Source organism: Eschrichtius robustus, chromosome 12, assembly GCF_028021215.1.
Source record: "Eschrichtius robustus isolate mEscRob2 chromosome 12, mEscRob2.pri, whole genome shotgun sequence".
NCBI classification, from domain to species: Eukaryota; Metazoa; Chordata; class Mammalia; order Artiodactyla; family Eschrichtiidae; genus Eschrichtius; species Eschrichtius robustus.
The window spans coordinates 96675502-96696013 of NC_090835.1; the positions used below are offsets into that span (position 1 = coordinate 96675502).

General features: G+C 41.8%; 1 protein-coding gene across 1 annotated transcript in view; it reads left to right on the plus strand.

The window, feature by feature from the left end:
• DTNBP1 (dystrobrevin binding protein 1) overlaps positions 1 to 20512 on the plus strand; it is a 118649-nt gene that overhangs the window by 92653 nt on the left and 5484 nt on the right. Inside the window, exon 8 of the mRNA XM_068559142.1 lies at positions 17883 to 18038. Within this exon, the coding sequence (XP_068415243.1) occupies positions 17883 to 18038 (156 nt within the window). The remainder of the gene's footprint in view (positions 1 to 17882; positions 18039 to 20512) is intronic.

A 20512-nucleotide genomic window follows, 5' to 3' on the forward strand; every position in this document is an offset into this window, starting at 1 on the left:
CAAAATTAAGAGATTCTAGGGAATGGGAAAATATTTCATCTCTTGTGTGGGTACCCATGATCGTAAATGGAAGGAATTAGGCTGAGGAAAGGTAAGGGTAAAAAAAGAAAAAGACATAAGAAATTCACTGTCAGATTCTGGGGCTTTTTCTAAGGGACCCACCTATGTTTTTATAAGCAAATTTAAGAACTGGCAAAGCTGCCTGAGCCAAAAAGGCAGAGCTACCTGTTGCCAAGAGCATTGTCATTAATTGCCTTGACCATGGAGAATAAAAGTTCCTCTGCATACAAGGGAAGGTAGATAGAGGACAGTGAAAGGCCTGAACGATTTGTGCCAAAATGCTTATCAGATCACTTCTCTCTCTGGAGTACTGTGTGGTTCTGTCTTACCTGAATTTAAAACCGAACATATATCTCATACGGTGCCGTCTTACATAATATGAAGTTTGTGTTTTTAAGGGCTTAAAAATCTTGTATCTTTATCTAGGACGTTAGTTTATATGCTAACATATTTAAAAGACATGGAAACAGAGGGCTGTTTCCCTGATATGTTACAAACCATCTCATACAGTCAACTCAACTTGTTTTACTATACTTTTAGGCAGACTTTTTCATAAGATGGCAAGTGTTTGGGTTTTTTGTTTGTTTGTTTTTTGTTTTTCTCTCCTGCTTATGATCTTGTACGAAAACACAAAGTGGTAAAATGAAAATAATTCTGTTTTGGCTTAGATAAATTTTTTTCCTGGGTGGGTGTTTCTTGAATGCTGTGCCTTCTTACTCCTATCTTGTAATTAGTCATCGATTTGCTATTTTCACAATCATTCTTGAATTCCTATTTTGTGCCTAGAACAGGGAAAGACCACACAAAGTTGCCTAAGAAAACAACTTATTTCTGTGTATTGGATTGGTGGGCAAGCCTTCATTCTAAGGAATATTGACATTTTGTGGAGAGTTCCTGGAAAGGACACTGTCATGTCACATCCCAGTTTCAAAACACTATGGGTCTTGTTTTAGGAGTGGTAGCTCAACTTACAGACTTTCCTTGCAACAAAATAGGCTTCTTATATATCTTGGTGCTGTTTTAAGTACATATCATTGAGTACATATAAGGGATTTCCCATAATCTCATGCGTGTATTGAATCCTTCATTGGAAGGATAAATATCCTTACAGGTTGTATGCTTCTGGATAAACTCAATACTCCTTCAGTTTCTCTGCCTACTTTCAGTTGTCAACCCCAAGGAAAAGTTCATTGCATCATTTTGTAAATATGAATTTTGGGAAGTGATTCAGAGGCTGTATTTTGTTGATCATTTGGGGGTGGCATTATGTTTGGAATGCCATTTTTAATGCTTTACAGGTTTCTTGGCCAACTTTTCCGTAGTCCTTGGGCAATGGCATTTTTGTATTAAAGTGAGTCTTGTTAAGCTCGGGTGTTTTTGAATGTGTACTACACTGATTTTATGGACCAATTTGACATCATTGTCCACTGCCAGCCCCTGAAAGCCAGTTGTAGCCACTTCCTGCTCCCACTGTTAGCCGTGGTGATGACACGTTTGTTCTCAGCGCATACAATGGGATGCCAGCGTTTCCCTTCAGCTGCGCTGCTGTTTCCTGAGCTGCTGTGTCTGTTTGTCTTCTGCATGACTGCATCTTGAACACCTGGCCTGCTGTGACTGCCTTCTGCACCTCTGCAGTCAAGCAGCCAGTGGGAAGCCTGCTACCACCCACCGGTGCGTGGTGCCCCTGCTCCTGGAAGTGTGGTATCGACTGTGCAGCCTCCATGCCAGCGTGGTTACCAGGTCATGCACTGGACTCTCGCTGAGCACGTGACAGGTGCTGAGGCTGTCAGGTTGAAAGTGTAGGGGAGGAAAACCCTCTCCTCCACCTCTTAGGTTTAGTGCCTATGCCCTGCACATTAAATTGACAAAAGACAGATTTTTTATTTGATGGCAATATTTTAATTTTTGTGTACACATGGAGGCCTTCATAGAAAAGAAGTGAAGACCCAGAGCAGCCGTTAGACCCAGGGGTTTATATAGCATTTTAACAAAGGGTGATAAGTTGTGAAGATATAACTAGACAAGGAGGGAGAGTTCAGGCTTCTAGGGGTGGTAGACTGTGGGAAGGTGAGTGTATGGGGACCTAATGGGAGAAGGGGGTCATTGAGTGAGGTTTGTTACACGGACTCAGGCTGCTGCCTTCTCTGTTGATGCATCATCTCCTCTGCCTGGTAGGGGAGAGGGAGACACCTTTACAAACGTAAATTTATATTTCCTTTACAAAGGGAAATTTATACCCTGCTTTCAGACAGAGAGGGGAAGGCCAAAGAGCTTTTCCCATTTCTGCTGTTTCTGTATCTCCTTTAGCTCAAAATAATCCTCAGACCAAAGTGGCATATTTTGGGGTGGCATATCCTGATCCCTTTAAAAGACATCATGTCTGCCCTCGAGGAACCTAGTGTCTGGTGGAGGAACAGAGGGTAAGCATGTGGCAGCAGTGACACTTACCTGTTACAGTGGGAGGGTGGAGGAAAGAGAGCCTAAAACTCCCTGCATTTGTCAGAGGGAGGAGCAGTTGAGCTGAGACCCGGAGGATGAGCAGAGGTTGGCCGAGTGCAGGCCTCTGAGCCAAGGGCAGTGCAGTCACAGTCAAGGGCAGGGGAGAGCGCGTGGCTTATTTGGAGCCCTAGGATGTTGGCTTTAAGTCATGTGTAACTGGGAAAGCGGTTTCTCAGTGATACCTCCTGAATAGTGGTCTAGTTTCCAGGCTGTTCTTGCAGAAGTCCTCCCTGCCCATAATGTAGTTAAAGAGCCAGGAGAAAACAGGAAGAGCAGAGGGTAAAATCATCTCTGAACACCATTTTGAATCAGGAATAGTGCGTCTTTGACATTTCATACTTGTCTTTTTCACTTTCTGGTCCCTCTTTCTGCTGGGCCTTAATTACCCTCACGGCCAGAAGTCCCTACTGAGGCCTCCACCACAGCTGCCCTCTCCCCCTTTCTTCAAAATCGTCTACCTTTCTACCCATTTCTCCCCATATCTAAAAGCTCCCAAATAGAGTATTCTCAATTTGCTTAAAAGAGAAATGTAAAATATGTAAATCTCTAATGGTGAAATTTCAGGAAGTAGTTCAAAGGGAAGTGAGGAATTCGGTCTACTCCACAGGCTGCCCCGTGTGTTGATGTGTTGCTCTCCCACTGGTCCCTTCTTCATGCAACTTCTTCCTCTGCCTCTGGACTCAGGGATCTCCTCAGGGACCATCTCCTGCCATCCCTGCTGGCTAGTACCGCCAGCCTGTCTGGGAAGGCACAGAATCCATGTCTCATCCCCACCCTGTTAGCTGGCAGTGAGGGACTTATGGTAGAAGGAGGGAGGGGACCAAGGCAGCCATTCATAGTACTAATTTATTCATAAGTCACTCATTCATAAGCTTCCAACAGCTTGTAATTGAAAGTGATAAATCCCCATTTCTAAAATATTTTCTGGAAATAATGTGGTGTGATCGGCTTTCAAGCATGTTGACATTTGACTGTCACTGAACCTTCTAGAAGCAGAATGTTTCCAACCTGTGGCATGAGGACATTTATAACGAGAGGCTCTTGCATCCAAAAGCATGTTGAGCTTTGGGTACTGTGTGATAAATATAGTTGAAATATATGCAGTATTCTGTTGCAAATGTGTGTAAATGTTGTGCAGAATAAAATTCAAAGTCACTTTTAAAAGTGCTACGGAATTCATAATAGATTTCTGTTGTCATGTATTTTCTCAATAAATTGTCAATAAAAGTACACCCACTCTTAAACCTGAAAAGGTTTGAAACCATCGTTCTAGATTGCAATTTTTGGACTACTTAGTTTGAAATCAAGGCAGCATAAGTGAAAACATTTCCGAAGGTAATTGTTTTGAATATTATTGAGTGTTCTTCAGTGATATTTAAAGTCTAAAGCAATCTAACATCTGAATTATTCTATCAGCATAGAGAATCATTATGCCAATGTGTGATCTTAAGCTGAACATGATTTTGATCTCACAGCATCCCGCTGGTGGAGTGTGGGGAACTGCCTGTGTAACCAGTGGGTTCTGTCCCCTGTGGACAGGACAGTTCCTGGGGAGACTTGGGATTGGCCCACAGGAGCTGGCTCCAGGCGGTGTGACTTGCGCAGTCGTGGGGCAGAGCCGGGCCCAAAAACTTCCTCTCTTAGCTTTGTTCCCTGAGCTTTAAAGGCCTTTGGATTCTACCGTGTCCTATTAAAATGCAGATGTCCTTTCAGGGAGATACTAAACCTAAAAACACAGCATCTTGGCTCTGAATTGCTGGAAGGATCTTGTCCTCTAAAAACTTTTCACAGAGCCTAGTCAACAGCTAGCTGAGTATAAAGGCTGGTGGGAAAGATAACACAAGCTAACGGGGGCAGGAAAACTAGCTCCAGGAGAGGAGGCCAGGTAACCACGGAGACCCCGGGGAGCAGGGGGGCGCCGCCCGGGGACCGCCACATCCTCCTCTCTTGGTGCCCACGCCGGCTTCGTCTTGTGGATTTCCAGATTCAGATCCCCCTTAAAAAGAAGAAAATCATTTGTTCAGATAGCAATGCTCAAATTGTAGACCTGCAGATGTCATTCCTTTGACACCTTCTTTGGGGTCAAACATAAAATAGAAAGTGGTGGTATCTCTGATTGCATTTTATTTTTGATGTGACTCATGAGAAAGCAACCAAAGCTTAAGTTTATTTCCCCATACTGATAGTGAGACTCATCTCAGGGGGCAGCTGTCAGAATTGGCTCACATTTGTCAAATTGTTGCTTGTTCCTGGATGAGTAAGATACAGAAATATAAATTTTATATAGTTAATGAAAATTTAAATTTAGTATCTATATCTGTAATGTTTTACTAATGATTTTAAAAAACCGTAGGCTTCAACACCAGGCCCAGTCACCACCAACAAGTTTGGTTTTGTTTTCATCAACATTGTCTCATTTTCAGATGTACTGAGATCTTATTGTCTTCTTCCTCTTTTTGCCCCCTCCTCCAAATTTCCTTAGACAGGCATTTGAGTTTAGTTTTTGGAGATTTCTCAAATTTTTCTTATAATATAGCAGCCAGTCTACATCACTGTTACCATAGATATGAGAACTGTTACTTGAGAAAATTCCAGTGACACGACTTTTGTACTGAAATTCAAATGTTACGAGCAAGGGAGTGATTTTGGTTTTTGTGTCCTTAAGTTTTCTGTTTGCAAAGAAGTCATTCCTTCCTTACAAGTGTTAGAAGTGGGAAGAACTTGTTTTCTTTTGTTTTTAAAGTTTAGAATTTCTGAATAGAAAATATTGATGTGAAACCTAGGTGTGATCTATCTTAATCCATGAACAGATTATGTTTAACAGCTGTGAATCCATAGCACGTTAAGGTATTCTCAAATTTTTAATTATGTGATTACTTCTGTTGCATAATGAGCATACCAGGTTTTCAAGGTTGAGAAGTTTGTTAGTTTAAACGTTTTATTTGCCATTTAAACCATTGTTATTTGCTGTTTAGTCTGTTCAAGATTACCAATTTTCAAAGCAGTAGAATGTACTATAAAATTTTTTAATAATTCAGAAAGGTCTTTAAAATCTCTTAATGTCTTAGGTTATCATTAACTACTTATATCAGTGAAGCTCAAAAATGTTGATTAATGGAAATTTCTGATTGTAAAAGTTCCAGGTAACACTAGATTTTACTGTAGTATTGCTATAAAGTAGTATATTTTAAATCATGAACAAATAAGCTATAAGGAGTTAATAGGCATGTAGTAAATATGCTTATTAAATGTATTGAATAAATTAAATTTGTGAATGATATTACATAAGAATAATTGAATAAAGAAGTACATTCATACACTGAACATTTTAAAAGAAGGAATTTTTTATTTTTATAACCACCCAAAACAATAAAGTATTAGTTGGATATGTCAAAATACATATTTATTATGATTATTGGGGAATGAAAATATATTTTGTGTGTTTACAGAATCTTACGTTTATTTGAATTTTTAATTGTAAAGCTATCTAACATTACAAAAAGTTTATACCATTGAGGGCCAACAATCATCCACAATCTCACTGTATTAATGAAACTAATTTTTCAGGAGTGCATTACCAGCCCTTTTTCATGTGATAAGTTACACATATTTGTCTTTTTATTCTTCTTTTACTTAATATCTTACGTCTTCACCATGTTTGTTGTTGGCTGCATGATGGCTCATCAAGTGGCCGAGTCATTTAATACAGAAATGAGCTTCTTTAGGTAGGCAGTAGCTCTTTTATTCTTTTGGATTGTGTCCTTAGCGTGTATCTTCAGATGCGGTGTCACTAGGTGAAAGTATGTTAGAGATTTTTTAAATCAGATTGCTTTCTAAGAGTCTTTTTAACAATTTATGCAAACCTAGTAATGAAAGTATTTCACCTCACTCTTGTTAGCATTGTTTTTATATTGGCCAATATGTAACTGGACAAAAATGGTACTTCATTTTTAATAACATATAGGGCTGAACAATTTTTGGTTTCTGTGAACTGTCTGTTTTTTTCTATTGAAAAGATTTTATTGGGGTCTGGATTTTTTTTTCTTTTTCTTTTTCTTTTTTTTTTTTTTACTGTGGTAAAAATAATGATCTTTTGCTACTTGTGGCAATTGTTTTTCCTCAATCTGTTGTTTCCCTTTTTATTGTATTTTTTTTTAATATCCAAGAGTGTTTACTGTTCATGTTACACAGTATCTGTTGATCCTTGATAATTTCTTCTATAGTGTGTAAGATCCCTTATTAGTAACTTTAAAGGTTTAATTTGGTTTTCTTTTTCTTTTTCCATATATCATTTTTGGTTTTCAGTTATTTAATTTATCCTGTATGCCTCTAAATTGATTTTATAAATGGCCAACTAGTTTTCACAATGCCACTTATTACAAATTTCTTTACTTTCTCCTTTGTTTCTGATATATCCTTTATTATATTTGTTCAGCATATGGTCACATCTCTTTTGGGGATTTTCCACTTAAATGATCCACCCATCTCTTTTTGTTTTACATAATGTTGGTGGGGTTTTTTAATTAGTTATTTATTTATCTTGTCTGCGCCAGATCTTCGTTGCTGCGTGCGGGTTCTTCAGTTGCGGCATGCAGAATCTTTTTTTTTTTTAGTTGTGGCATGTGGAATCTTTAGTTACGGCATGCATAATCTTTAGTTGCAGCATGCAGCCTCTTAGTTGCGGCATGTGTGTGAGATCTAGTCCCTGACCAGGGATCGAACCCAGGCCCCCTGCATTAGGAGTGCGGAGGCTTAGCTACTGGACCACCAGGGAAGTCACTCCATAATGTTTAGATTGTTGTTTTGTGAAGTGTTTTAATATCTGGTGGGGCTAGGCTTCTCCTCACCTCTCACCACCTTTTAAAAAAATACATGATGAAGCTTTGATTTCAGAATTACTACAAAAAATCCATTAGATAGCTTTTGATTCTTTTCCATACCCATGACTTTGAAAACTTGAAATAATTTCAGTTTCTCCATTAGATTTTGATATTTAACAATTTCATTTCCTGTGTTAATTTCTATAACATGTATAATTTTTAAATCAGATTATTCATTTCATTGATGCTTCAAAATGTGTTAGCATGTATTTGGGCATGATAGTTAGTACAGGGGAGGAAAAAATGTTTTCTTCGATCCTCTTAGGGTCCTTGGCTGGGTCTGAAAATTAAAATGACAGAGATTAACAGGAGAAAAGTGTACAGATTTATTTAATGTTAAATTTTACGTTAACATGGGGGCCTTCATAAGGAAATGAAGACCCAAAGAAAGAGTTAAACTTGAGTGTTTTAAGCCAGGTTTGAGGAAGAGTGGATGTTCATGGAGAAATGTCATTAGGACAAAGGCTCTGAGGTAAGCGTAGTGAACTGGAGGAGACTTAGCCAGGCCAGCGTGTTGCACTCTTCTCTGTGTCCTTCCGTCTTGTTGATAAGGGTGCTCCTCTCTTCTGGGTACAGGGAGGGTACCTCCCACATGAGGGTCTTAGGACCTGCTCCAGGGGAGAAGAGCAAGGGGGAGGTCAGAGTGAGCTTCCTGCTTCTGCCATTTTCTCAAACTCCTTCAGCTGAAAATATCAATATGCCAAGTCCAAAACCCCATCACCAGTCACATATTGTTACATCTCTTCTGCTTCCGTTGGCATACCTTCTTTGCCATATCTAACTCTGGGTATATGTATTTTTTTCTTCTCTTAATTTTTATTTGACAGAGTTTGTGTATTAGTTTTAAATACAAATGTAATTTTATATTGATTATATTAATGTAAACCCCTCCACGTTGTCTCTGCAAATGGCGAGGATGAGGACCTGCTCCTTGGTTGGATCGGGGTTCAGGACAAGGAACAGATGGTCACAACATTTTTGTTTCCTGCTGTATGAAGCCCCCAGGCCGTGAGCCAGGGACTGGTAAGGGATTCCACAGAAGGGGATCCAGCGCTTTTCTCATCCTGAAGGTGCTCATCTCTTATCAGTAAAGATGACTGTAAGTCCTGCTTGTTTATCATTATATGTTTTGGCTGCTGCTGGAGAGTTTCCTTTTTAGATGATTTTGCAAATATTCTAAAGAGAGTTTAGGAGAGGATGTTTCTGTCATTTCCATGAATTGTGCCAGCTTCCCCATCTTATATTTATTCTTTTCCATTATATAAATATTTGTACAGAGTAAAAATCTGAATGAAGTGGATGCACAGAAACAGTTCATTACGAGCTGTGGTTCCCAGAGTCTGGTCCTCGGACAGGCAGCATCACATCTCCTTGGAATTGGTTAGAAACGTAAATTCTCTGACCCACCGATGACTGGATTGGTAACTCTGGGCGTGGGGCCCAGTGGTCCAGCAACCTCTGTGTCACCAGCCCTCGGATTGATTTTGATGACACTAAGGGCCTGCTATCTCCATAACCCCTTTTTTTTTTTTTTTTTTTGTTTAAGAGAAGGTGATTCTTTTTTTTTTTTTTTTTAAAGGGGAAGAGGAGGAAATGAGCTTTTTTTTTTTTTGATTGATTGATTGATTGATTGATTGATTGATTGATTGATTTCTATGTTGGGTCTTCGTTTCTGTGCGAGGGCTTTCTATAGTTGTGGCAAGCGGGGGCCACTCTTCATCGCGGCCTCTCTTGTTGCGGGGCACAGGCTCGAGACGCGCAGGCTCAGTAGTTGTGGCTCACGGGCCTAGTCGCTCCGCGGCATGTGGGATCTTCCCAGACCAGGGCTCGAACCCGTGTCCCCTGCATTGGCAGGCAGATTCTCAACCACTGCGCCACCAGGGAAGCCCCTCCATAATCCCTTTGAATGAACTCTGCAGAGCTGATTTTCATACTTAGACACAAGCAGCTGCTTTATACTTCTTTTTCTAGAGTGTTTAATGTACTAACAATAACAACAACAACAAAAAACTTTGGAGTTTGGAAGGATTCCTGTAGCAATCTAAACCTTTCCCATTTTCCCCCCCACATTTTGTGGTTAAGTAGGTCAGTACTCTAAGTAAAATTAAGGAAAACGTCAGGACTTTAAAATTCTAGGAAATTGGGCTAAATATTCATAACACAGAGCTTCTAGCCTGGAGTTTATTAAATCTTACAAGAAAAAATTGGAAACCATCCAAAGAATGGGATAACATGGCAAACGCTTGATATCTAACAGCAATTTCACATACTGTTTCTGTAAAAAGTATCCTTTGTAACACATCACGGACTAGCCCTTTCCAGTGGAGTTGAACCACCCCTTTAAACTGACGTCTTACCCATCGAGTTCTTTGTCGACCCCGGCAGGAAGTACAGCCGTCGTGACGCTACCTAGACTCACTTCAGGCCAGGGGCCCTCCAGTCCGGCCCCCGCCATGACGTTGGAACAGGTTCATAACTCGTGAAGCCTCTGGCCACAGTTTGAGTGCACTTCTCACTTACCCATTAATCTTAAGCTTTTTGTTCTCATCATTCTTTAAGCAGTAAAATGACCAGGAAGATAAATGCAAATGTACCTTCAGGGTTTTGTTAATAGTTGAATCTGATTTTCTGGAAAAGTTACTGTCAAATTCAAAAGGTCCTAAATCCTTTATTGCTAATCTGATTTTCATATAATCTTACCAAAAAAAAAAAAAAAAAAGACAGGATTCAGGAGACCTCTTCCTGCCCCAGTCAAAAGGAAGTAAAAATAGAATTATATCATTTAAGAGCTGGACGTGACTTTCTTATGGATATCATCCAAACACCACCCCCCCCCACCCCCAGCTTTCTAACTGATGGGAAATTGGAGGCCTGGCGGGGTGAATGGTGTGGCTCAGAGACCAGCAGCCACATCAGGGGCTTCTAAGCTGCCTTGCTCCTCTCGCAAAAGATAAGGTACAGTTGAGCATTTCTGTCTTACTGCTTTGGGCAAACCTTGTACATGTCGTGTTTCTGCAGTGTCTATTTTGCTAATACTCTAGATAGTGGTCATTTCCTTCAGGGTAATTGATAGAAATTTTTTAAGTGTTCCAGAAGTTTAGATACTAGAATAGTGTTTGTTTCCTGTGACATGGGTTTAGGAAACAGCTGTTCCAGTAGCTGCTCTAAATGACTGAACTTTGTGGAGTCTCCTTAGGAGTTGCCATGAGTTGTTGTCTAAAGGAGTTATTTATTCTGTCTGCCTGCAAAACCTGCCATTATCCTAAACTACTACACTTTAGGTAAGAAGTATCCTTTATTAGTTGCATGTAGAAGCAATAAGTACCTTTTGGCTTTTGATAAATGTGTGTGTGTGCACGCGTCCGTGTGTGTTGGAGGGAGGCTGAAGAGAAGCTCTGTAAAGAGTCATTTAACTTTCTTTTAAAACATGTGTTGACTTTAACATGCACAGAATTTTTTTTTCCAAAGACCAATTCTAAGGAATTAAGGAAAGGGCTCTATAATACTTTCAAATACTCATAGAAATAATGTATGGTATAAAATAACTGTAAACCTGTCTTGGAAAGTAATTGTTGATGAAGGCTAGATAGAAAACTTTTAAAAACTGTAGAAACGTAGGGCACAGAAGTTGGTATTTTAAATGAATGTTTAAAACCTACAATTCTAGGACAGTATTAATTAAAGGTCTTTTTTGTCCTCCCTGAAACAATCTGTATTCATTTTTTAAGGCGGGGCAGGAGGTTGGGGGAGACTTTAAAAATGGTTGAGTGTGCCTTATTTTGAAAACTAATTTGAGATAGAAATAAAAGGTAACTGTTAAATGGTAAAAATACAGAGTAGGTGGGTTTTAAAAATGGAAGGAAATCTTGTATATTTTGTCACTAACAAGTCCTCCGTTCTTGTGTAGAATTCTTCTAAAATTAAATATATTTTGCTGTTTAAATAATAGCAATTATTGGAAATATTTAAGAGGAAGTTGAAACTTGTTTCTAACAGACACATACTCTGGGGAAAAGGAGGAGGGAAGGAAACAGATTCTCCATCATAGTTATTAAGTAGGTCTCACCAAATGCTGGTGAGGAAGGATGTGGAAGAATGAGGTCCCCCATACACTGGTGACAGGGGCCACTCCGGAAAAGAGTTTGGCAGTTCCTTTCAAAACCAAAAAATGCACTTACCATATGACCCAGCAATTGCATTCTTGGGCATTTATCTCAAAGAAATGACTTATTTTCATCCAGAAGCTGGTACACAAATGTTCATAGCAACTTTACTCATAGTATCCAAAAGTTGGAAGCGACCCAGGTGTCCTTCGGTGGGTGACTAGTCAAACTAACTAGTGGTCCCTCCACACCGTGGACACAACTCAGCAACAAAAAAAACAAATTATCAATATGAGCAACTGCTAAGATGAACCTCAAGAATATGCCAAGTGAAAAAAGCCAATCTCAGAAGGATATATATATACCACATGATTTCATTTAGGTAGCATTTGTGTAATAACAGGATCACAGATTTGGACTAGGGAGGGGTAAGGGTGGAGGAAGGGGGAGGGTATGGTTACCAGAGGGCAACCGGAGGAGCCTTGTGGTAACGGTAATGTTGAACATCCTGATTGCGGTTGTTACACAAGCCTGCATGTGTGATGAGCCTGGAGAGAGCTCCCCCGTCCTGTACACTCACACACATACACACACACACACGAGTGCATGCATGACTGGGGAAATCTGAATTAGCTCTGTGGAGTGTACCGCTGTCTGTTTTTTTGGTTTTGATATTGTACCATAACTGGATAGGACGTTAGCACTGGGGAGACTCGGGATGGGTGTGTGGGACCGCTCTGTTCATTTCTTGACAACATCCTATGAACCTGTAACTATTTCAGAGTAAAAAGTTAAAAAAGCAGCAACTCTTCCAGTGGTACAAAAAGAGGGAAAAAAAAAAGACTGACTATTGCAGTTTCATATGGTTCAAGGAGAAAAGAACGTGCACGAGACGCTGGTGCGCGTGCATCAGAATGTGAGTGTGCTCTCCGCTTAGGGTGATTTCAGAGGGATTCTCACGTTACTATTTGTGCTTTTACATGATTAAAATTTTCTCCACAATGTACATGCATTGTTCATGCATCAAAAAAAAATTCTTTTAAAAATAAATGGCAAATAATTAGAAGCATAAAAAAAATAGTGGGTCCTATTTTTAAAATTCTGTCATACTGACAGAATTTAGTGTAGTAATTTAGTGATCATGCAGTTTGACAGCCTGTTGGCAGTTAAATTTTTGTCAAAAAAACAGTTTAGGAAGATACATGTTTAACTTACTTGTATTTAGAAATTTGTTTAGGAATTTACAGAGATTTCACATTTCTTCCTTGATCATATCATATGCATTTTAGTATCACAGAATTTGTATTCTCGATATAAAAACATCTGAATTGTAAATATTTAAGTGAAGATTTAAAATCTATTCTTAGTCTTGCCTATTTATCTTGAATGAAAAATGTTCTCAATCTTTAATATTATGTAGAGATTACCAGAATTTTTCATAACTCATATTTAATTAAATTTTATTGTTTTCTCTTCTAACATTTTTGGATTAAAGAGACTCTCAGTAACTCTTTTAACGGAGAGGTTTGTCCTGGTTTTCCTCACATCATCTGTTTCTTTCTTCCCAGCAGCTCCAGGCTTTTTCAGTCATTAACACCTCACTGTCTTTTATTACTTATCAGCTCTGTTAAAAGGACTTAGTTGTGGAATAAGTTGAAACTGTTCCTGAAATGAGCCTGATGGACTTTTTTTTATATCTCATATATATACCCTTATGCCCCATTAAAACATATAATTGAGAATTGATTATAACATCTTCACTGGTAATGGAATTTTTTGTTGTTGTTTTGAGAAATTATCCAACTGAAATTGATAGTGGAGGCTAGAGTGGAAGTTGCAGTCAGATAAAACTTGAGCAATGACTGGAGTTGAAATAAAGGAGACACGGACCTGGGTTGCTAATGGAATTAAATGATTACTCCTGACTTCTGGTAGAAAAACTACAGCATCTTTTATCTAATTTTTTGGTGTGTTTATTTTTTTTTCTCTTTAATCTTAAGGCTATTTGTTGAAGTTCTTTAAAATCTTTGTATTTGTCTGGCTTTCCCTGGTATAATAAATGACATCTTCGATGGGAATAGTGGGTCATTTTTCCTTATAGAAAATGTTCTATAATTTCTATTTTTCCACAGTCGTTCTCCCAAAGTCAGATGCTCTTAAACTTCTAGATTTGAAATATTCCCTCAGTGTCCTTCCATCATTTCTCCACTCCCCCCAAATGTAGTTGTTTCTTGGCAAAAGCTGAACCGATGATTCCAGAACAAACAGCACAGTCAGAACATCCTTGCTCAGGCACGTAGCTGAGGGTGAATCTTCTTAGCTGCTGAGCAGGACAGTTATTTTTAATAACTGCCATGTGCTTTTTTCATCATTGTCCTGAGTGTACAGCTGGTATAGAGTTAATGTACTCAGTTCTGTGATTCTAGCTTAGATGTCAGCCCTGAGATATAAGAGGGGCTCTGAAATAAAGTGGGAAATGACAAAAGGCGTTTGGAAATGTTTCAAATAACTAGTGTGTAACATGTCTTAAAACTTAAAACAGTGATTATTTTCCTTTAAGTCATTTTAAGTTCCCTAACCCAACCGTGTCCCACCTTTTGTGAGGGCTAGAACATGATTACATTTCATTCCAATGTAAAAAACCTAAGACAAAAACTATAGAACTTATAACTCAGAAACACGAGAGAACTGAACTTTTGAAGCAGAAGTCTTGAGAAGAATGAAAGTTTTCAAGTTACATAACTATATATCTCTATATCTATATAAAATTTTAGTTCAGTTAAAACAAGATATTCTTTAATGAAAACCCCTTTGATAATTTCTGCATTGATCTTTGTTTCTGAGCTTCCTATTTTGGCTTTTTTTTTTTTTTTTAAAAAGAGTACTTGAACTTCGTTTGAAGTGTTTGAAGCATACTTAATCTATCCTAGGGCTGACTTATTCTAATGCACCTGGCAGTCATGAAGCATTTGAGCAGATAGGTTGATGGCTGAAGTGAAATAAGTGAAAAGACATCCTATTGAGTTCCCTTTCTCCCTCTTACAAGTACACGCTCCATTCCTTGCACGTTTGTTAAGGGCACTGATAGGTGACTCAGTCTGAAGTGTCTGAGTGGGGCTGAAAGAGTTGGGGTGATTCTCAGTGTCGTGCTCATCCTGGTTCATGGTAATATTTCGTATCATTTCCTTTTCCTAATAATAATGCTGGTAATATTAGCTGTCAGCTATTGGCAATACTGTGTGCCTGGTGATTCACGTGTTAACCGCATTTAATCCTGCCAACACCCGTATGAAATAAGTTCATTTCTCTTGTACAGAGGAGGAAGTTGAGACCCAGAGAGGTTCAGTTAGTTGTAGCTGGTAATAGATATCCTTGCTTGGGTTTCTCGGGAAGCAGAGCCTGAGATGAGGATTTTCCTGCAGGTAGTTTGTGTGAGAGGTGATCCCGGGAAGCAGGGGTGAGGGGGCAAGAAGGAAACGTCGATAAAGGGATGCATCGTTAATGTCGCTGCTGCGGTTCCACCAGGACCTCTGACAGTTGTTCAGAATGCCTCCTAGAACTGTCCATCCAAAGGATGGGAGACTGGGCATTGATACACTGGATTCTGTCACCCACTGGTTGAGAGCTGCCTTAATTCCCCAGAACTTCTGGGCTAAGCTGACTTGTAGGTTCCCTGGGATGGATTCAGAGGATACTCTGACCCCCCCCCCAAAAAATAAGAGATGCGCCTTGAATTGGGACCATCTGTATGTGGGCATACAGATGAGCTCACACAGAGCTGCCTTTCAGAAATCAGAGGTGGGCTAAAGGGAGGTGGGATGACGTGCCAGAAGCATCTAAAGGCATAAAGGGGATAGGACCAAGCCCAGACTGCTTCCAAAACCTGTGATGTGCTCCTTCCAAACCATCTCCCTGTAAACAGAGATAGGAGATGGGGGGCTGCAAGTCAGGGTGACATGAAAACTCAGAGAATGCACATAGTGATTATCATAGTGTGAGAAGACTGCACATCATCACCATTGTACACGTGATACACGTCGTCAGGATGATTTACTTTCCTGTCTGTGTTGCTTTGGTTAATATTAGCATTCCTTGCATATATGAAGATTAGGATACAAGAAGAATATCCAGAATATTCTAAATATTGAAGGCTATAACTGATTTGGGATTAAAAATATACTCCATTGTCAAGTTTTTAAGATCTACACATACAGGATCATGTTGTGCCCGGGAGCTGTGACACGAGGTGTTGAGTATTTGTGGAGGGAATGACTAAGGTCGATCATGTGGGACCTCCAAGACTATATTGTTCACTGTAAATTCTGGGGTTTTTTTTTTTTTTTTTTTTGGTTAAAAATCACTTGGTAACACCATGAAGACTTTCTTCTTGAGATTTTTTTATTTAATTTTTAATAGATGACGTATAGCATTGTGTAAATTTAAGGTGTACAACATGTTGACCACTGTGGAGTCGCTCACACCTCCATCATGTCACATAATTACCGTTTCTTTCTTGTGGTGGGAACACGTAAGATCTAGTCTCATAGAAACTTGGAAGAATATGATACGACGTTGTTGACTGTAATCACAGTGCTGTGCGTTCAACCGCCAGGACGTACTCCTACCTGCAAGTCTGCACCTTGGACCAGCATCTCCCCAGCTCCCACACCCGCTCTCCCCCTGGTAACCACCGCTCCCACACCCGCTCTCCCCCTGGTAACCACCGCTCCCACACCTGCTCTCCCCCTGGTAACCACCGCTCCCACACCTGCTCTCCCCCTGGTAACCACCACTCTGCTGCTTCTATGATGAGTTCAACTTTTTTTAGGTTCCACGTATAAGTGAGATCATACAGTATATGTCTTTGTCTGACTTCTCTCACTTAGTATAATGTCCTCAAGGCACACCTGTGCTGTCTCTCACAGCAGGATTTCCTTCTTTCTCATGGCTGGATAATATTCCTTTGTGTATACGTACCACATCTTCTTTATCCATTCAGATATTGACAGACACTTAAACTGTTTCCATATGTTGGCTATTGTGAACGATGCTGCAGTGAGCGTGGGAGTGCAGATCTCTTTTTGATATCCTGTTTTCATTTCCTTTAGATATATATCCAGAAGCGGAATTAATGGATCATATGTTAGTTCTATTTTTAATTTTTTGAGGAACCTTCATACTGTTTTCCATGGCAGCTGCACCAGTTTACAGTCCCACCAACAGTGCACAAGGGCTCCCTTTCCTCCACATCCTCACCAACACTTGTTATCTCTTGGCTTTTTGATGATGGCTGTTCTAACCTGTGATGGGGTTCTCTGCTCAGGGTCTCACAGGCTGGAATCGGGTTGACCAGGCTGCAAGGAATCTGTTTCCAAGCTCGTTCAGGTTGGTGGAGGAGTCCTGGCTCCTTGCAGTGGTAGGACTGAGGTCTCCGTTTTCAGGCTTAGCAGTCGGCCTGGGGTGGCTCTCGGCTCCTGGACACACCTTCAGTCCTCGTGTTAGGCCCCTCTGTCTTCAAAGCCAGCGAGGGAGGGGGCATGACCCTCATGTCAGACCCCTTCTGTGCTCACATCTCTTCTCCTGGAAAAGTCCAGGCCCACCCAGACGACCTCTCTCTCATAAAGTCAGCTGTGCCACAGAGCATACCCTAATCACGAGTCCTGGGGTCCTGCGGGCTGTGCATCCGGGGGCAGAGTTCCTGGGGGCTGTCTTCGAATCCTGCCCACCGCACCCTGTGAAGAACAAAGGACTGGAGAGTTAGCAGCAGATTCAGAACCAACCCTTGGCCCGTGTACAGGATGAATAGTGGTTGCATCATCTGTGTTCCCCATGCAGCCTGGGGGAGGGTGAGCCGCCAGCAGGTCGAATGGGAAGGTAAATTCAGGCTTCTTGTTGGCGGTGAGGCTCGGGCTCATGGTATCATAGTTCTTCCTGGCGTGACTGACGCAGCCCTCGCTGGAATGTAAAGTTCTTACGTTTCACGTCAGTACTGGGGTAATATTTCTATCCCAAACGTTCAGACAGTATGAGGCTCAGCAAGATTAACGGACTCAGCCAAGTGGCTGGTTCACGGACAGCAAAGCCACGACCGGGTGTTCTTCTCCCAGACTCCGGTGGCCACGTGCTGGCTCTGCGACCAGCGTTTACCGAGCGCCTCCTGCGGCCGGGCTGGGTGAGGTTAAGGTGGACGGTGGGTCGTGGTCGTCCAGGAGCCCCAGCTCTCCACCTGTTGTGCTGCAGTCAGGGGGCCAGATGCGAGCCTGTGAGTCGGTATTTGTACCCATTCCGGTCTCAGTCCTTTTCCAAACCCGGCCTGACCCCAATTGTTCTGTGTCCTTAGCTGACCTCGATGCGGAGCACGCCCAGAAGGTCCTGGACACGGAGCAGACCCAGCACATGAAGCTGAGGGAGCGGCAGAAGGTTTTTGAGGAAGCCTTCCAGCAGGACATGGAGCGGTACCTCTCCACGGGCTGCCTGCAGACAGCAGAGAGGCGAGGCAAGTCAGGGAGCGGGCCCCGCGCTGCGTGTGGCTAGGGTGCTGGCTCCAGAGCGGGGCTGGGACAGAGGCTCAGAGGGGTGCGTCCTGCCGTCTTGGTCTTGCTCTTGCTGCCGCCTCTTCTTATAGTTCTAGGCTTTTGTTGAAGACATTTAGAAAACATGGAATACATTTGTTTTTAAAACATCAGAACGACAAAAAACATTAGCCGTAATTCTGTAGCACAGGATCCCGAATCCCTGTTGCTATCTTAGGGTGATTCTTCTCCCTTGTGCGTTTCCAGTTTATATAGACTGTACATATATCTGGCTTTGTGTCTAACTTTCCTTCATAGTGTATGGGGATCTTTCCCCTACATTATTAAAACTCCTTTGAAAGGGTATGTTTTAAAAGCGGCATCTTCATGGTCAGGACACATCCCAGCAGTTTCCTAGTTGGACACTTAAGATTCTTTGCCTCTGTAAGCCGTGCTGTGGTGTACATCTAGATGCATCTGATTGTTCCCAAGAACACGCTGAGGGGCACAGGAGTTGGATTCCAGGCCCCTTCACCAGCCTTTCCTTCCCAGGACCTGGTGCCTGTGGAGGAGTGGTCCGGGCGGGCAGCTGACGTTTTCTCTCTGGCCAGCGCAGGAGCAAGTGGGCAGCGTGTACAAGCGTCCTGGGCTTCCCCGCTTACCTGCCCTCCCTCCTCCTGGAAGCCCCTGCTCCTCCCAAACCTCTGTGCTCATTCTTCCTCTTTTGCCTGGCCCTGGCCTTTCCTCTCCATACCCTGCCCCCCTCATGGAAGCCCCCCTCCCCCCGTTTATCTGTTACCCTCCCTCTGTTCCTTCCTTCTCTGTGTGCTCCCCAAGGAGAGGTTAAAGAAATCAAAGAACGAGGAAGGAAAAGAATGTAGAGAAAACAGACTAATAGGTGTGACTTAGAATGACTGAAGGATGCGTTACGTTGACAGTGCTTCTTAAACTGAGGTGGATGGTACAGATTTGAAGTTCAACTGCTTCATCTCCAGTCAGCTCGCCCTCTGTGTGTCCCACTGATGGAGAGTCTGTCTTCATCTGGGAAAGTCAGACTGCATGTTCCCTCAGAGTACGTTCACTGTTCAGTTTCTTTAGTGTTTGGTGCTGGTTATGGAGAGAGCCATCCCTGTTCACTCCAGGGATCTGTGTCATGTTGTGGGCAGCAGCTGAGAAGGACATCACCCTAGTCTGCTTGGGCTGCTATAACAAAACAACACAGACTGGTAGCTTATACACAACAGGGCTGGAGGCTGGAAGTCTGTGGTCAAGGTGCTGGCTGATTTGGTTCCCAGTGAGAGGTCTGCAGCTTGTCCTCACTTGGCAGGGAGAGCTCCATCTCTGGTGCCTCTTCCTAGGAGGGCACTAACCCCATCCTCAGGGCCCCACCCTCATGACCTCTAGAATAATCACCTCCCAGAGGCCCACCTCCAGAAACCATCATATTGGGGGTTAGGGCTTCACTTCAGGAATTTGGGCGGGTGGGGGGGCACCCAAACATTTAGTCCATAACACACACACCCCGGCAAATCTGCCCCACAGATTTGAGCACAGTGAGACGTTATGCCGAGACGGCATGGGGAGGTGGGAATGAAGAAAAGAGCAGTAGAGACTCTAATGCTTGTTCAGTTTAGTTCAGCAGAGATTTCCTGCGCACCTGCTAAGTGCTCAGCAGAGGCAAAGAGAATATGGAGGTGCCTCTTAGGAGATCCCATCCTCAGGGGATGAGGACACAGCAGAGGCTGCAGCTTCAGAAGTCCCTCTTCGTTGGCCGTGAGCCTGCTGAGACAGGGATGGGCCGTTACTGCCGGGTCCTTGTGGCCAGCACAGCCTTAGTGCTGGGCAAAGAGAAGGAAGGGCTCGGTCAAGACGTGTTGAACAGATAGCAATTAAGTGTTAAGGAATTGAATTTGCATGGTTTCAAGCACCTAAAAAAATGTCCTTCAAGTTTCAAAAAAGTGTTGGGCTCTTTTTTTTTTTTTTTTTTTTTTAAGGTAAAAAAGAGAGTCACACATACATTGCCAATATGTGTGGTTTTGAAAGCACTGAGGAAGAGAATTGGAGGCCTTGGGCTTTTCAGCTTCCTGCTTCAGCTGAAAAGATGTTCACAAATATCAAACAGGCTTCTCCACACCAAGGCTGTCCAGGGCCATGCCTTAGACTTCCCAGCCTGGGAGTCACACATCCCTTTCTTACAGCATATTCATCTCCAATGATGAACACGCTTTCATTTAGAAGAATCAGTCAAAATAAGAATCTCTACAGTGAAGTGTATGAAATGATACTTTATTTTGGCTTTAATCTGCAGTTCCTTGATTGTCCATTTTTCTACTGGTTGGTTGTCTTCCTTTAGAGTCTTACACTCATGGTATCAGCCTTTTCTGACGATGTCTGGTGCAGATATACCTTCTCTCAATCTGTGGCTTCTCTATTCTAGTGTGGCCTTTGCTAAATGTGT